Source organism: Girardinichthys multiradiatus, chromosome 7 (genome assembly GCF_021462225.1).
Source record: "Girardinichthys multiradiatus isolate DD_20200921_A chromosome 7, DD_fGirMul_XY1, whole genome shotgun sequence".
Lineage (NCBI taxonomy): Eukaryota > Metazoa > Chordata > Actinopteri > Cyprinodontiformes > Goodeidae > Girardinichthys > Girardinichthys multiradiatus.
In genome coordinates, this window is record NC_061800.1 from 49,590,607 (window position 1) to 49,608,738 (window position 18,132).

At 42.2% G+C, this 18,132-nt stretch overlaps 1 protein-coding gene across 1 annotated transcript; it reads left to right on the forward strand.

Annotated features, from left to right (window-relative positions):
* The first annotated feature begins 6 nt into the window (after nt 1–6).
* LOC124871560 (sterile alpha motif domain-containing protein 9-like) lies at nt 7–15,571 on the forward strand. The gene is made up of 4 exons (XM_047370957.1): nt 7–292; nt 7,947–8,004; nt 8,093–8,151; nt 10,403–15,571. The coding sequence occupies exons 2-4, from the start codon at nt 7,989–7,991 to the stop codon at nt 14,891–14,893; spliced, it is 4,566 nt and encodes a 1,521-aa protein (XP_047226913.1). The 5' UTR covers nt 7–292; nt 7,947–7,988; the 3' UTR covers nt 14,894–15,571.
* Nucleotides 15,572–18,132: the final 2,561 nt, after the last annotated feature.

An 18,132-nucleotide genomic window follows, 5' to 3' on the forward strand; every position in this document is an offset into this window, starting at 1 on the left:
ATAAAAACAGCTTGAGGTGGAAAGGAAAAGCTAAGAGTGATGAAAAGCTTCTGGTCCAGTTGCTGAATCAAAGCACCATCTGACAGGAAGCAGGGCTGGGATCTGGACTGCTTAGGTTTCGTTTCCTTAATAATGATTCCTGCAGTCCGAACTGTATCTGCATGGAGGCTGATGTCTGCAGACTTTCTTCTGGAGAAGACCTTCTGACTGGCCTTCCTCTAGCTGTAAACACTTTTGGAAAGCTCCACACCCGGAGGAAAGACCGCGTTGATCAGGAAGTGATCTGCAGTCGGTAAGTTACCGAGTTATCTCACTTTTTAACTTTTACTCTTAAACTTTCTGTTTCCGTTTTATTCCGAACCGTTCTAACTGCTTAATAAGCCAGAAAATGGTTCCGGAGCAGAATAAATATCTGGATCTGATTCATATACTGATGACTGAAGTGAGTTAAAGGAAATGAGTTTAAACAAATCTGAACGTCTTCCTGTTTTTCTGATCACCCAGCAGCTCACTGCGTCTACAAACTAGTTAATACTACTAACTAGGCCGGTAGTTAGTAGGCTACACATTAATACCTAAACATATTCATGGATCTTCACTAATATAACAAAGAACCATAAATAAAACGTGTTGTTTGTTTTGACCCAGTTTCGTGTTTTCGTTTATTTTTTATTATTAATAAAACATCTTCCAGATCAGATGATTTTACGATCAAAAGCTTATGAAGTGACAATGGTTCAAAGTCATGATAAATCTCTCATTTATTCAGTAATCGCTTATATTTTACATTAGAAACATGATTTACTAGAGTAAGATGAAACTCTGATCTTTATTTGTAGGAGTTTCTAGTTTTTTTCGGCATTAGAGCCATTTATTTTTCAACAGTGGGCACACAGGAAAGAGGGGCAGAGATTCGGTAAAGGTGTTGCACCATATTCTGTGACCCTCGTATGTTATGACCATAGGAGGCGCTGTTGCGTTTTAGGACCAGTGCTCATCTACATTAGTATTATTATTATTATTAAAACGTATTACAGTAGTTGTTTTGTGCTGACATAATAGGTAACATTAAATACAGACGGTCAGATAATGACAGCTGATATCTCTACTTGTAACCATAGTTACTGTAACTTATAATAAAAGACTAAATAATTGAACCAAACTGTTTCTGGTGGCTCTTTGCTTACTATAATGAATGAAAAGTAACATTTAACCACAAACATCCTGATTATTATTGAAATATACACGGTCACAATATTCTGTGCACTGGTCCTGTTGTTCTCTCATCATGTGAGAGTTGAGTTTATAATTTTCTACGTAAATCACCTCTTCAAAAAACGACAGGGCTTGCTCGGATTTTTTTGCGTTTGTTTGCCCCACTCTCTTCGGCTAAGCTTACGCAGTTGGCGTAGAACGCTCTACTTTAGAACAAGATACGGTGTAAAATGCAACAGCGCCCCCTATGGTCACAACATACTGTGGTCACAGAATATGGTGCAACACCTGGACTGGAATCCTCCGCGGCCGCATCGATGATTATAGCCTCTACATAAGGTCGCCACTTGACCCCTAAACCACCAACGCCGCGCCTTGGAGTTTCCAGTTTTTTATGTCAGTATTAAACAAGATCACGAAGCTGCTTCAGAAACAAGAAGACGTTTTATGTTTTAACTGAGAACGAACTGAAGACATAAGAACGAATTTAGTCCCCCTGAGAAGATGCTGTTCCAGGTCTTCTGGTCTACAGGACACCAGCCCAGGTAGACATCTGAGACGGACGCGTCGTCTCGCCCAAGTGCACCTGAAGACAAGCATCTTCCTAAAATCACACACACACACACACACACACAGGAACACACACAGGAACACACACACACACACACAGGAACACACACACACACAGGAACACACACAGGAACACACACAAGCATCACACCCACCTCCGTTATCTGCCTGTCTCAGGCGGAGGGCTGGAGCACCAGCAGGTGGCGCTGGTTACACATAGAAATGAATCGGCCCCTGGAATAATGGGAACACTAAAGCCCGGTTTTATATGAATGGAAAAGATAAAACAGTCAAATATCTCTTTAAATATATTTCACTAATTTATCTGATTGTTATTTTCTTATTGATAACAGAACAGAGTAACTTTTAGTGAAAGAGTAAAGAACATCTTTTCTTCCACCATATAAATGCAGATCAAATAATTGGACCATGTCTTTATTGCTGGTGAAGAACATAGCTGCTCTAAATGGTGTTTGGTGGAACATCTCCTTCTTTGTCAGGATATTAGTGCTTATTGGCTGTGGAACATGCTGCAGCTCTGTTCTGGTTTTATGTTCAGACTCAGATTTTCTTAGTTTATCTTCATTCACATAGTTTCCTAATAATGCTGCAGCCGCTCCCTCGATATGTAAATATCGTTCAACTTCTTTTATTCCATAAATTCAGAATCTCAACTAGTTAATTATGGTGTCCCAGTGCAGTAGTCTCTCTGCTGCAGCTGCATGTTCTGCTTGTTCTGTTCAGCATCAGCTAAATCGGGTCTTCATCGTCATGGAAATACGCACTGAGGACATTTTTACTGAGCCCATAAAATGGCAGAACCTCCACAGTGACAGACAGCAATAGCAACTCTAAGTTAAGTGGATATTGGATCTAACAGTTTCTATTGGTAACAATGATCTTAGTCAATTGTTGAAGTTGTTGAAATAAAATATATTTGAAGGTAAATATAGTTTGACTCATGGTCAATACAAACCGAACAGAACCAAATAGAACCGAAAAGGAAATGACAAACAGCCATTTTTTGCCTTAACATACAGAACTGGGCATGATATCAACTAAACTGTAAATGGGTTTCCTGTTACTGACCAAACCAAAGACGAACTGAACTTTGTTCATGTTCAGATCATCATGGTTGGTCTCCTTCTGGTAAAGAGAGGAAGAAAACCACGACAGTCACAGAACTAACTTGATTGAGCCTCCCTCCTCTTCCACTGTGGACACATTGTTGTTTTCTCTGGATGCTTCGCTTCCAGCTGATCTACCAACAGCTCCAGCTTTGTCTCAGCTGTGCACAGATATTCTTCTAGAAGCTTAGTGGCTTGTCTTTATGCATTTATGTCTCAGTTTCTCTGATTTGCTTCAGCAGTGTTGTGTCCTCCTCAGTTGTCTTCCATTAAGCCACGTTGGCTCAGAGATGGAGCTTATGACCTGCTCTTTGATCACCATTTATCCTTCTCTTCGCTTTTCGGCTCAGCTCTCTCTTCACCGCACCGATCCGTCTGTTGATCTCCCGCTCCATTCTTCACTCACTCGTGAACAAGACCCCGAGATACTTAAACTCCTCCACTTGAGGCAGGAACTCCCCTCCAACCTGAAGAGGACAAGCCCCCCTTTTCCGGTCGAGTACCATGACCTCGGACTCGGAGGAGCTGATCTTCATCCCAGCCGCTTCACACTCGGCTGCGAACCACCCCAGTGCATGCTGTAGGTCTTGGCTAGAGGGGGCCAGCAGGACCACGTCATCTGCAAAAAGAAGAGACGAAATCCTCTGGTCCCCAAACCAGACCCCCTCCGGCCCTTGGCTGCGCCTAGAAATCCTGTCCATAAAAGTTATGAACAGGACCGGTGACAAAGGGCAGCCCTGCCGGAGTCCAACATGCACCAGGAACAGGTCCGACTTAGTGCCGGCAATGCGGACCAAACTCCTGCTCCGCTCGTACAGGGACCGGATGGCCCCTAATAAAGGGCCCCCGATTCCATACTCCTGGAGCACCCCCCACAGGGCATCACGAGGGACACAGTCGAATGCCTTCTCCAGGTCCACAAAACACATGTGAACCGGTTGGGCAAACTCCCATGAACCCTCGAGAACCCTGTAGAGGGTATAGAGCTGGTCCAGTGTTCCACGGCCGGGACGAAAACCCCACTGTTCCTCCTGAAGCCGAGGTTCGACTATCGGTCGGACTCTCCTCTCCAATACCCTGGCGTAGGCCTTACCAGGGAGGCTGAGGAGTGTGATCCCCCTGTAGTTGGAACACACCCTCCGGTCACCCTTCTTATGAAAGGGGACCACCACCCCAGTCTGCCAATCCAAAGGCACTGTCCCCGTCCGCCACGCAATGTTGAAGACATCCCCACAACATCCAAAGACTTGAGGTACTCAGGGCGGATCTCATTGTGATGGAAATTCTTTTATTAAGTGTTCCAAAGTGTATGACCTTTGGGTTACCTCACTTCTGTGAACATCTGTGTTAGGGAGAAAGCTGTAAAAGCCATTATCAGAAGTTTAATGGTTAAAACCCACAGTTAGGATGATGTGTTGGGAAGGACAGATGGGTTTCCAGATAACTTTGTCACCTCTGAACCCGAGAAGGGTCTGGGGTCATAAAACACAGACTCTTTGAAGTTGAGATAACACTGTCATGTTCTGGTATAAATACTGTGTGTAAATGTTGTTCGGGCCTCTGTTTCACTGACTAACCTCATTGTCAGGGTCTTCAAACGCTGAATGCCTTTGAATAAATCTTATAAAGACAAAGTCCAGATTTTCTCTTGTTATGAGTCAACTTCTACCCACTTTGATAAGAAAATTCCACAACATCATCCAACCCTGAAGCCTTGCCACCGCGGAGCTTTTTAACCACCTCGGTGACTTCAGCCTGGGTGATGAAAGAGTCCAACCTCGAGTCCCCAGCCTCTGTTTCAACCAGGGAATGCGTGATGGCAGGATTGAGGAGATCCTCAAAGTACTCCTTCCACCGCCCGGTAATGTCCCCAGTTGAGGTCAGCAGCCTCCCACCCCCACTATAAACAGTGTTGGTGAAGCACTGCTTCCCCCTCCTGAGGCGCCAGACAGTTTGCCAGAATCGCTTCGAGGCCAACCGGTAGTCCTTCTCCATGGTCCGAACTCCTCCCAGGCTCAAGTTTTTGCCTCTGCCACTGCCCGGGCTGCGGCACGCTTGGCCCCACAGTACCCGTCAGCCGCCTCAGGAGTCCCACAAGCCAACCACAGTCGATAGGACTCCTTCTTCAGCTTGACAGCGTCCCTTACTGCCGATGTCCACCACCGGGTTCTGGGATTGCCGCCATGACAGGCACCGCAGACCTTACGGCCGCAGCAATGGGCAGCAGCATCGACAATAGATGCGGAGAACATGGTCCACTTGGACTCTATGTCTCCAACATCCCCCGGGATCTGGTCAAAGCTCTCCCAGAGGTGAGAGTTGAATACATCCCTGGCCAAGTGGTCCGCCAGATGTTCCCAGCAGACCCTCACTATGCGCTTGGGCCTGCCAAGTTTGTCCGGCTTTCTCCTCCCCCATCGGATATCCAACTCACCACCAGGTGGTGATTAGTGGACAGCTCAGCCCCTCTCTTCACCCGAGTGTCCAAAACATGCGGCCGAAGGCCTGATGATACAACAACAAAGTCGATCATTGACCTCCTGCCTAGGGTGTCCTGGTGCCAAGTGCACTGATGGACACCCTTATGTTTGAACATGGTGTTCGTTATGGACAATCCGTGACTAGCACAGAAGTCCAATAACAAAACACCACTCGGATTCAGATCGGGGAGGCCATTCCTTCCTATCACGCCTCTCCAGGTGTCAGTGTCATTTCCCATGTGGGCGTTGAAGTCCCCCAGCAGAATAATGGAGTCCCCGGGAGGGGCACTATCCAGCACCCCCGACAGGGACACCAAGAAGGCCGGGTACTCCGCACCTCGGCCCGTAGGCTGAAATGATAGTCATAGACCTCTCCCCAACCCGAAGGCGCAGGGATGCGACCCTCTTATCCACTGGGGTAAACCCCAACACGAGACGGCTGAGCTGGGGGGCGACAAGAAAACCCACACCAGCCCGCCGCCTCTCCCCGTGGGCCACTCCAGAGTAGAAGAGAGTCCAGCCCCTCTCGAGGAGATGGGTTCCAGAGCCCACGCTGTGCGTGGAGGCGGGCCCGACTATTTCTAGTCGATATCTCTCGACCTCCCGCACAAGCTCAGGCTCCTTCCCCCCCAGCGAGGTGACATTCCAAGTCCCTAGAGCCAGCCTAAGCATCCGGGGATCGGGCCGCTGAGGTCTCCACCTTCGTCCGCCGCCCAATCCTCTTTGCACCGGTCCCTCACGGTTCCCCCTGCAGGTGGTGGGCCCACTGGGGGATGGTCTCGCGTCTCTCGTTCGGGCTTGGCCCGGCCGGGTCCCGCGAGGAGCAACCCAGCCACCAGGCGCTCTCTGACAAGTCCCGACCCCAGGCCTGGCTCCAGGGTGGGACCCCGGCTCCGCCGTACCAGGCGACGTCACGTGCCTCAATTTTGTAATCGTCATGAGGGGTTCTTGAACCGTTCTTTGTCTGACCTGTCACCTAGAGCCTGTTTGCCATGGGAGACCCTATCAGGGGCATTTAAGACCCAGACAACATAGCCTCTAGGATCATTTGAGCACTCAAACCCCTCCACCACGTTAAGGTGGCGGTTCAAGGAGGGGCTTATTTTCATTATTACATCATAAATATCATCTGAAGTATTTTCTGGAAAGTAGGTACTGTACATAACATGATCCACAATATTTCAGAATTAATATCAGCTAACATTTATTTACAGTAAAATACCACAAACCTTATTTGTTTCAAAGAACCAAATTTTTATTGGTCAACAATTGAAAAACAGTGAATTTAATGAAACGATTGGTCAATTATATGACCAGTAGTTTTTAATGGTGAGGATATTGCATATTCCCTTTCATGCTTGAGTAGATTCACAGCCGTCCCCTTTGTGTACGGCATCATGGTGCAATAATCTGCAGCTCACAAGTAAAGACAGAGAAGAGGGAGAAAGCGGCCCAGCTTCACCTAAAGCAATCACAAGATCATCAATCATATCCCGTTTTGTGTAATATTTCAGAAATAAACCTCACCTCTAGTTGTACTGCAGACATGTTGTAAAACATATCTGCAGTACAACGTTAGTACCTGTTTGTTGTCCTTAGACAACAAATTATTTGTTTGCTGATGTCTTTAAATCTAAGTCTTTTATGGTTTATGATTTTAAACAGTTGCACTACTGTACACTTTAAATATAAGAATATAGAATAAAATAACCCTCGGTGAAACAGCAGTAACTATAAAATAGTTTGCAAAAATATTTTCAGAAAAAGATACGAGGTGTGTGTATGTATTTGGTTATTTTTTATTTATTTGTTCTAGCCAATGCTTTGTTGTTAAACTTCGACCAAATAAAAATACAAAGTTCATGGATGGAAAGAAATCACAGTAGAAATGAATCCTTACTGCGGACAGAGGTGATGACAACGAAGCGAAGAGGAATCTCTCTTCTTGGATGCCACTGGACTGATGACTGATGACTTCTCACCACAACAACCCAACTTGCTGTCTTTAGTTTTTTGGTCCTTTTGGTTTTTTACTCCAAAGCATGCTAGGACATGCAACTTCTTACAAAAGAATTCAAGAAATAAACGTTGCTAGTATTTATTATAATATCTAATATCACTTGAATAAAATTGCCATTTTGACCCACACTCCTCACAAGTTGGCGGCAATGAACCATATAACTGTTTGTCAGCCGCAAATAAACCCAAGAAGAAGGGCATGGACTGGCTGTCCTCCAACGTGAGCTAGGGCGTGGATTTGGTGGTTGATTGTGAGGCGGTGCAGGATTGGCTGAACCCTTCAGAGTGAGAATGAAGAGGGTCAGGGTCAGGGCAGTACCATCCAGGCTGGTACCTATAGAACAATGACTGACGTAGACTGACAGTGTTTGGCTGTTGGTTCTGATAATCAGGCGGTGCCCCAACTTGGTAACTTCATCCCAGATTATTCATAAATGCCCTCAGCAACCTAACAGCTGCTGAGAGGCAAACATGGCCGTAAGTCCTTAAAACTCAAATAACAGCATTTTCTTCTATATGTTTTTGTTTTTTGCAGCAGCAACACAGAAGCCTTAAAGTAGGTGGATCATCACTGGTGATGAGTAACCATGAAGGTAAATCTGAAATGTGAATGAATGTTTATCTAGCAGATGTCATTGTTCTCTATTAACAGTTCCCTTTGAATGAATTCCTTCTCATTAGTGAACTGCGTTTCTGAAGAGGGAACCAGAGCAACTATGGCACAGAAAGATCAATTCAAAGTGAGTAGCAGCAATGACTGTTGACAGAGTGAAATCCTTCCAATGTTGGTCTGTATTTCCCACAGTGGTCTGTGAAGTGTTTTTCATGTCCTGGAACCACGAGTCCAAGCACAGCATAAATGTTAGGACACCCCTTTAACAGGAAGAAACCCCCAGCGGAACCAGAACCAGACTTGGTACGAGCGGCCGTCTGCCACAACCAATAACCGCTCTGAGAATATACACATAAAAAACGAAACACAAAACCACTGAACCAGGAGTACTTTCTATGTTTAAGACAAAGTAGAGAGTCAGTGGGAGCAGTAGCTTAGCTGATGATCCCCTCTCAACGTCAGTTCCCTTGATGTTCACTGGTGTCACTGCGGTGGATCTGCACCTGCGGAAATCCACCACCAGCTCCTTGGTTTTCCACCACGTTGATCAGGAGGTGGTTCTGCTGGCACCAGTCCACGAATCCCTGTGTCCACTGTCTGTGTGTCGTCCTCACCTGAGATGAGGGCCGCTATGGCAGAGTCATCAGAGAACTGTTGTAGATGGGGAAGGGGATGGAGAAGTCTGCAGTGCAGAGGGTAAAGAGGAACGGGTCCATCACAGTGCCCTGTGGTGCCCCAGCATTGCAGACCAGCCTGTCTGAGACCCGGCCCTGTGTCCTCACAAACTGCCGGCGGCCGGTGGGGTAGTCCAGCATCCACTGGGACAGGTGGCGGTCTACCTCTGACTGCTCCAGCTTGTCCCTCAGACGTCCAGGCTGGAAGGTATTAAAAGCACTGGAGACGGTAAGGAAAATGATCCTCACAGTGCTTCCAGGCTTCTCCATATGAGATCAAACCTCTATGTAGGTTAACGATGGTATCATCCACCTTAATGCCAGGCAGGTGGGCAAACTGCAATGACTCCAAGAGAGACCTCACGGGGGGTGCAGATAGTTGAGAACCACCATTCTCAAGGTCTTTATCAGATGCAAAGTCAGTGCTGTGGTACCCTCCCCAGCTTCTGGTTTATGCTGAACATGTACAGTATCTCATAATGCTGCTAGGTTGGTCTGAGCAGCACCTCAGGAACCTGGTGCTATCCGGACCCCCAGCCTTTTCTCTTCATCTTTTGCAGCTCGTGTCACACCTGGCGCTTGAAGAGTGACGGGGTGGTGGTGGGGAAGGGAGGTGGTGTGCATAGAGGCTTGAATGATGAGGTGTCTTTTAAAGCTGAGGGAGGGATTGAAAATAAAGTGGGTTGCAGGGATAACTAAGGGGCGGGTGTACTATTAACCTGTTGAAGAACTGGCTCAGATCATTCACCTACCCTGGATCTCCTACAGCCTGGGAGGTTGGTTTGTGACCTGAAATTGTTTTCAGTCTCTTTCAATTCCCACTGATGTTATTTTGCTGCAGCTGGTCTTCTATCTTCTTCCTGTAGATGTTTTTTTCCATCCCTGATCTTCCTTCTCGGTTCCTTCTACATAGCTCTCAGCTCCTTTGTGTTTCCTGATCTAAATGCACCTTGAGGAGAGCCTTTATTGTTATTAGAGAAACGTCGTACCTTCATGAGGGGCGCAGTGTTGTCCACACAGAAGTTATTGTAGTCTGTGATGCTCTTGATGTCCTACCCATGAAGAGCACAGAGCTCTCCCCACACAGTGGAGCTGAAACAGTCCCTTAGAGGTTTATAGAAAGACGAGGTGAACCAGGTTGTGGTCTGTGAGGCCTTACCCACAGCTAGCAGCAAGTCCTGCTGTCCTCTTGGTAAAACATGGATCTAAAACATCTGGATGTCCCACTCCTGGACCTGTGACCCTGCGACCCGAGCACAGATAAGTAGAAAACAATGGATGGATGTTTATAAAAATTATGAAAAGCACAGGTACCAATTAGCGACTTCAAACTGTTTTTCCCAACATGAATTATTTTCTCCTTGCATAGACTATTGAAATGAAAGGTTTTTCTAAGATGTTCTGTTATGGTGCCGTAATAAAAGAAAAGTTTTGTTTTACCCATCTTTACCAGGTGTGACCGTAAATGTGACGGCCTTTCCAGTGACTAAACTAAAATAAAAAGAAAGTATTAACATTCCAATTTTTAAAAGTAACAAACTAAGTTGTTTTAAAAACCTGCTTTAGGGAGTTGTTTTTAGAAGATAAGCTTAATGAAGCTTTATATGATTTTGATACTTTAATCTGGAATTGGATCAATATAAAGTTCAAAGTTAAACTAACTGAAGTTGGAAATCAAAAACACATTTTTTATTTTTCTTTCAGGAGGAGGATCTGCCTTCTGACATTAACAACTGGACCAAACATCAAGTGAGAGATTGGGTTCTACAACTGAAGAATGTAGATGTTTCTGTTGCAGATATATTATTTAAACAAGACATCAGTGGTCCCAGTCTTTTGCTTTTAGACACATCAGACCTAATCAATATGGGTGTTACTTTTGGACCGACTAAACTTCTCATTCACGCCAGGGAGGAGGTGATCAAGTTAAAAAGCGAGAAGCTAACAAGTTCTGTTAAAAAGCCTGGAAAACCCAGCAAGCCGTATCCATTCTGTAGATACCATGATACATTCAGATACATAGAGGGCAGCATTCTTGATGTCACAGAATCAGGTGCCTCAGACTTGATTGAACCCTGCCATGAATATAAAGCTTTCATCAACACACCTGATGAAGCTAAAATGGACAAGTTCACCTCTGAGGTCATTCGGTTTGCAGCGGCCTGCATGAATAGCCGCACCAACGGTACCATACATTTTGGAATAGGAGACAAGCCAGATTTTGTACATGGTCAGGTTTTGGGAGTGGCTGTTAAGGACAAGGAGGCATACGAAAATGGCCGAAAAGCAGCTATTGATGGTTACTTTGAATATAAATACAAACATACAGCTCAGATGTGCATTAAACCTCCCCGATTTGTTGAGGTTCTGAACAGAAATGAAACATCTTCTGATAAATGTGTGATTGAAGTGGACATTGAGCCTCAGTCTGCCATCTGTGAAGATAACATCTACCACACCTATATCACAAAAAAAGGCAAGAAAAAGACCAAAGAAACTGAATCACAACCATCAAAGTGTTTTTACATCCGAGATGGTGGCAGCAGCAGAGACCTTGTTGCCCCAACTACCTCCTCCAAAGCCATGGTAGTGTACAAGCGGTTCATTGACCAAATGGCTCAACTATCACAGTTCCGCAAGAATGCAGAGGAGAAACATTTTAAAAGAATAAAAAGCACAACTCAAGGCTCAAACCTAACTCACATGATAACCGGTGGAACCTTGTCATTAGATAAGTCTCACTTTGAGCGTTATATTATCGTGACAAACAAATCTCATCAAAGCCATCTTGAAAATCTGGGATTCCTCATAGAGCTCGACCCAACAGCTGTTTTAGACTTTGATCCTGAGTCAGCTCAACATGGATTACAGACTTACTTTGACCAGCAGAGCTCAGTGACCCCACATTTACCAGCAAAATATAAAATCACAGAAGGAGTTGAAGATATAGCTAACAAGTTGAAATTAACTCGAAACACCAGCTGGGTGTTCTGCAATGGAGGTATTGAGCGTGAGACACCCTCAGACATTGACCAGTGGTTGATGGACAAGGGCGCCTCGGTTCGAGACGTGATTTCTTTCTTGTGCCGGAAAGATGTGCTTCCAAACAAAAGGTTTCTTGTCATTTTCTTACTTTTGTCAACTGTGAGGGAGAAAATGGACCCCCTTGTTGAGACTTTCAGTACTTTCTGGCAGGAGCTGAGAGGCACAGACCAAATCCTCTGTCTATGTGACAATGAAAATGCATTTACTTCATGGAAGGACCTCATTGAGACTCGGTGTGGAGTCAACATCTCTGGCAGATGCATCTATGAGCTCAGTTTTGCTGAAGTCAATGGGACCATCCTAAGTCTTTGGTCCAAAAACCGCAGAGCCATTCAGTTCCTACCCTGCGGGGGTGAAAGCAAAGTGCCTCTTGAGAAAAAATTTGAGCGCAGCCTGAATGCCTTAGAGGTCCTGTGTGTGAACCAGTGTGAAGGAGGAAATCAGGACAGAGTTGCCATAGAGGAGAACTTCTACAAAGGTGGAAACGTCTCATGGTGGAATTTCCATTTCTCTGAGCAGCCTGGATCAACACCATTCATCAAACGAGACAAGTTTGACTACATCATGAACGCTGTTATACCTGAACTATGTTCCCTAACAAAAGCTTGTGTGCTGCTCAATCTCCTCCATGTACCTGGATGTGGTGGGACAACTTTGGCCAAGCATGTGTTGTGGGCTCTGCGGGACAAATTTCGCTGTGCTGTCCTCAGGAAAAACTCAGCCAAATTAGACTTTGCTGATGTGGCTGATCAAGTGATCAAACTTTTAATGTATTCCTATGATGAACAAACACCAAGGATCCCTGTATTGTTCATGATTGATGACTTTGATGATGTGGAGAAGGTTTATGACTTACAGCAGGTCATTGAAACTGAGTGCACTGAGAAAAACATCCAGTCTGCAAAGGTCATCCTCCTGAACTGTATGAGATCAGAGTCCTCTGAGGTGACAGGACAAACTGCAGACACAGTATTTGTTGGGAACAATCTTTCTGAGAAGGAATTGAAGATGTTTGAGGAAAAATTTAAAGAAATAGAAAAAACGCACAAGAACTTTGAAACATTTTATGGTTTCATGATCATGAAGAAGAACTTCAAGGCAGAATATACTGAAGGTGTGGTCCGGAACACCCTGAAAGGGTTCAACATGAACCAGAAAAATGGACAACTCTTAGCTGTCTTGGTTCTACTGAATGTTTACTGCAGGAGTTCTTCTCTCTCTGTGTCCTTATGTGAGGACTTTCTTGATCTTCAACCAAAACCTGTTTGTGGAAGCATTAAAGTTGAAGATGGATTTGGTAAATTTTCCAACTTTATTGCCAGCTATTCTGTTGAAGGAATGGTAGTCTACAAAGCAGTGAAAATAATCCACTCAACTATTGCAAGGCAATGTTTGGAGGAACTGACAGCCCAAAACGTGACAAAAGCTGAAATTACTGACCTTCTGCTGACCACAAACCAGCTTTATGAGTGCACACAAGGCAAAAGTAATCTCTTGGAAAATGTTCGCCACATTTTGGTCAAACGAAATTATTCATTGGAAGAGGAGTCTCAGTTCTCCCCTCTCATTCAAGAAATTGCAAAGGAAACATCTGGACAGGAAGAGATGGTGCTAAGAAATGCCTCAAAAAGATTTGAGAAAGATGCAATCATCTTCCAATTGATGGCCAGGTACTACTACCTGAAAAAGAAGGATTTCTCTGAGGCAAAGTTTTGGGCAGACAAAGCAAAAGAGCTTTCCGAAGACAGCTCCTATATCGCAGACACATTAGCACAGGTCATTAAGCATGAGTTGAAAAATTTAATCACAACCTGCAAGGATGTCAGCCCACAGGAACTGGGTGGTTTTCTCAAAATGTCCCAGTCAGCAATGGAAGCATTCAAGCAAGCACAAAACCTTGCAAAGAAGGAGTCCCTTCAGCGATTACACATCAAAACAGACCACCGTCCTTTCAATACTTCAGGATGTCTCGGAGAAATCCAGGTTGGACTACTTGTCATTGACTTGTTAAAAAAAACCCCGGTATTTTCTCCTGATGGTGTCCGCCATGACATTCTGAACCAGGTTCTTTCCGGAGAAGTTAAACTGGAGAGCATAGAGAGAAGTGACCCCCGATGCAATAAAAACAGAACCTACTATGTCATCCTGAGAAAGTTTGAGGATCTACTTGAAAACCTCAAGTACAGGATGAAGTTGAACATTGACTACCTTGAAAAACTGTATGTGAATCTGGGCTCCGGATTTGGAGTGAAAGACACTTGTGAACAAATAGCCCAAAATGAGCTTTTTAGATGTTTCAGGGAATACCGAAAAATGTTTTGTGAGACAGAATCTGCACATCTTTTCAAGAATAAGTTGATGAATTTAAAGATGGACCTCCACCTGGCAAGACAGTTCCTTGAGAGGGAAAAAGCTGATACCTACTCTGGGATTCTGAGTTGTCTCTCTAAAGAAATCTCAACTGAAAGGATGGAGAAAGTTGTCAGGACGTATCAGTTTATTTGCAAACCTAGGCACAACCCAAAACCAAAGGACAAAATCAACCTCATCTATGCCAGTGTTGTGTTGAGTCACTTCAAACTGGAATCACAATGTGTCATGCCTTACCCAGAGCTAATAAAAATCCTTGTCCAAGTTCTAAATGAACCAACTCCATCAAATGACAGTTTGCCACTGTTCTTCATTGCTGTTGTGTTGATGTGGCCAATGCCACCAGATCTGTGGCACAGAGATCTGGGAAGGCTCATCTTACAGATGAAGACTGCTTATCACAATGCGCTGAAGGAAGTGTACAATGGTAAAAGCCCCATCGTACACTTTGTTTTGGGAAATAGGCCTGGCTATAGACGACTTGTGCACATCAGAGCAATCCAAAGTTGCTTCACGGATGCAGAGGAACAGTTTGCTTCTTTGTCGAGAAATGGCAAAATCTGGAAAGAGAAGAAGGTGAAAGAGCTTCTTCTTAGGGTCTCAGGTGCAGTGAGTCATGGTGGAATACTGGCAGATACTTTCATCCCACATCTGAGGCTGGAAGTGATTCCAATGTACCGAAGCCAGATTAGTGGATATGCTGATGGGTCAAAAGTGTCATTCTTTCTTGGTTTCTCAATGAAAGGCCCACTGGCACTAGACATTGAACCTCAAAGCTAAAGAGTCCCTTTAAACACATTTTAATCTCTGAATTATGAGTTTGACCGTCTGATTCCAAACAAAGTAGAAAATACTACCACAAAATATGTTTGTTTCTGTCAGTTTGATGATTGTACAGTACTTCCCTCTAAAATACCCATCATTTAGATACAAGGGGTAGAAAAGGGGTAGAAGGGTATCAAGGCAATACATAACAGACCACGGCTTTTAGGGTTAGGCAGATGTTCCTGACACTTTTTTGTAGGTAGTAAACAACCTCCACTCTGTCAGCTTTAATATCTCAGGCCCTAACAATCATGTTTTGGCATTAACAACTGTTAATGTATTCAAATCCATATGCAGAATGTGAATGACGACACCTGAAATATAATATTCTACCACTTTTAATTCCAAGCAGTTCTCTGATGTTGTGATGACTGTTGTGATCTGATATATTGTGCAGGTCGAGTTGTTTGCAGTGTTTTATTTAACGGCTATATCTTTGGTTGGGCTTGTTTAAATGAAATAACCTTTCAGTTACATATGAAATATTATGTTTTAACTTTTATCATGAATCATCTCTTGTGATTTTGTACAAACTGTATGTGTTTCTTTTACATTCCTTGGAAAACAACAATAAATGTAGAGTTTTGTTAAAAATACTCTTAAATAAAGATGTGCCGAAATATGGCAAGTAGAGCTTTTATTTGGATGTTCATGCTTTGAAGGATCTAGTTTTAAAGTGGAACAAGGCAGGGCATGTCCTGCAATCAGCTGCTCAACACAGGTCCTTTCCATGTCCTGCCCAGTGTGAGCTGGGATCGCCCCCAGACCAACCTCCACAGGAACATAGTGAGTATAGCTAAGGACATTTGGATGCAGCATTTGGATAACCATTCATCATGTGTTTACATTTAGCAAACTGTTCCAGTGTCGCTCACAAGATGGTGCCATAAGCTCAATGATAATAAAACCCTTGTTATGTGATGACATTATCAGGTGTGATATCTGTCTATTTTCTTCCTTCCTCTCTGTCTCATCTGAGCTTCCATCACTCTGACTTTTACTCTTCTGGGTAATGTCATCAGTGTAGAAGATGCCCCATTCGTATGAACGCTGGATTATGTGAGCAACAGATCATACTTAACTTTGTTGCACTTGATTGGCGGGTATTCGACTGTCAGATCGTAGTCACTGTGGATCCAAATTGAAGATTTATGCCTTCTCTCCTGCAAGAAGACATTAACGCGTGGTGCATCTCCTGTCCGATCTCAGCAGAGAGTTGTATGGATCAAGAACGATACATTGGAATGGTGTTTTTTTGTTCAGGGATTCCAGCTCTGTCTCCTCTTCCTGGCTTGGGTTAGGTGTAGGTTATAGTGTGATTTTCAAAGGTGCAGAGAGGTTCATTCTGGTCTTTGGATGTGTAAAGTCCATCCATGTTTTAATCAATGGCTGGGGTCCCAACATTGCCATGATATAGTCGCAATATATTGCGCAGCACTACTTAGAAGTGTGTGTGTTTTTACTGTATCACCATGACAAAGTTAGTCAGTGGGTCATATAAAAATGACCTTTAGAAGGATCCCTGGAGGCATGGAAGTGTGGAGGTGAGCAAACTAATGTATTCTGAGACTGAGATGAATGCAAAGCACGTTGGTGTATAAAATACAAACAGAAGCAATGTATTAGCAGATATGACACACAGCAGTTATTAGACCTGTTATTTGGTCTTTACTTTGACTGAGGAATAACTTTACATGGACTTAAACTTAAACTTGAAGTGGAGGGGAGAGAGAAATCCCACCTGCATTATTTACCATCTCCCCTGTCAGAACGACACGTTTCATTGGCTTATTCAGTTAACACGTCACTTCCCTCTACTGAGTTATAAAAAAGCATACATATATATTCATACAACTGAGAGCATAAACCTTAACAGAATTTTTTTATGGTTTTCTTATTAGGTTCTAGTTTTCCATCAGTAAGAGGCGCTCTGGATAACTAAGCATTGACACTATGGTACAGTGTGCAATTTGTTGCCACTTATGTAAATGTGAAACCTTTGAGAGTTAGTAAAGTCTCACTGTCAGAAATATAACGTATACAAATATATATATATATAAGTAGTAATATATATGTAGTAATGTACAAGCTTATATATATAAGCTTGTACATTACTACATATATATAACTACATATATAGTAATATACATATATATATATATTAATATATATAGTAATATATATATATATATATATATATATATATATATATATATATATATACATATATATTACTATATATATGTATATATATATATATATATAGTAATATATATGTATATATATATATATATATATAAGTAGTAATATATATATACATATATATATATATATATATATATATATATATAAATATATATATAGTAATATATATGTATATATATATATATATAAGTAGTAATATATATATACATATATATGTATATATATATGTATATATATATTACTACTTATATATATATATGTATATATTTATATATATATATATATATACATATATATTACTACTTATATATATATATATATATATATATATATATATATATATATGTATATATATATGTATATATATGTAGTACATTATATATATATATATATATATATATATACATATATATAGTAATATATATGTATATATATATATATATATATATATATATATATATATATATATGTATATATGTATATATATATGTATATATATGTAGTACATTATATATATATATATATATATATATATATATATATATAATGTACTACATATATATACATATATATATACATATATACATATATATATACATATATACATATATATATATATATATATGTATATATGTATATATATATGTATATATATGTAGTACATTATATATATATATATATATATATATATATATATGTAGTAATATATATAGAATCAGAATCAGAAAAGCTTTATTGCCAAGTACGTTTTTGGACATACAAGGAATTTGTTTTGGCGTAGTTGGTGCAATACAATACAAATTAAACAGTATAAACATATCTACAATATAATATAAATATATGTGCACAGTTTTAAGTGAGTGAGAGTAAATATAGAGCAGTATAAGATGCAAGAGCAATACAACAGTGCAGGTGATCATTGTGCAAATAAAGCAGGAGTCCAAGCTGAGCGTTAATGTAACTCATAGAGTTACAGGTTACAGGTGTCC

Bases quoted from the DNA above. Each gene is read 5' to 3' on its own strand.
- LOC124871560 (XM_047370957.1), top strand. The intron at 8,152-10,402 runs GTGAGTAGCAGC...TTTTTCTTTCAG, and splicing joins CACAGAAAGATCAATTCAAA to GAGGAGGATCTGCCTTCTGA.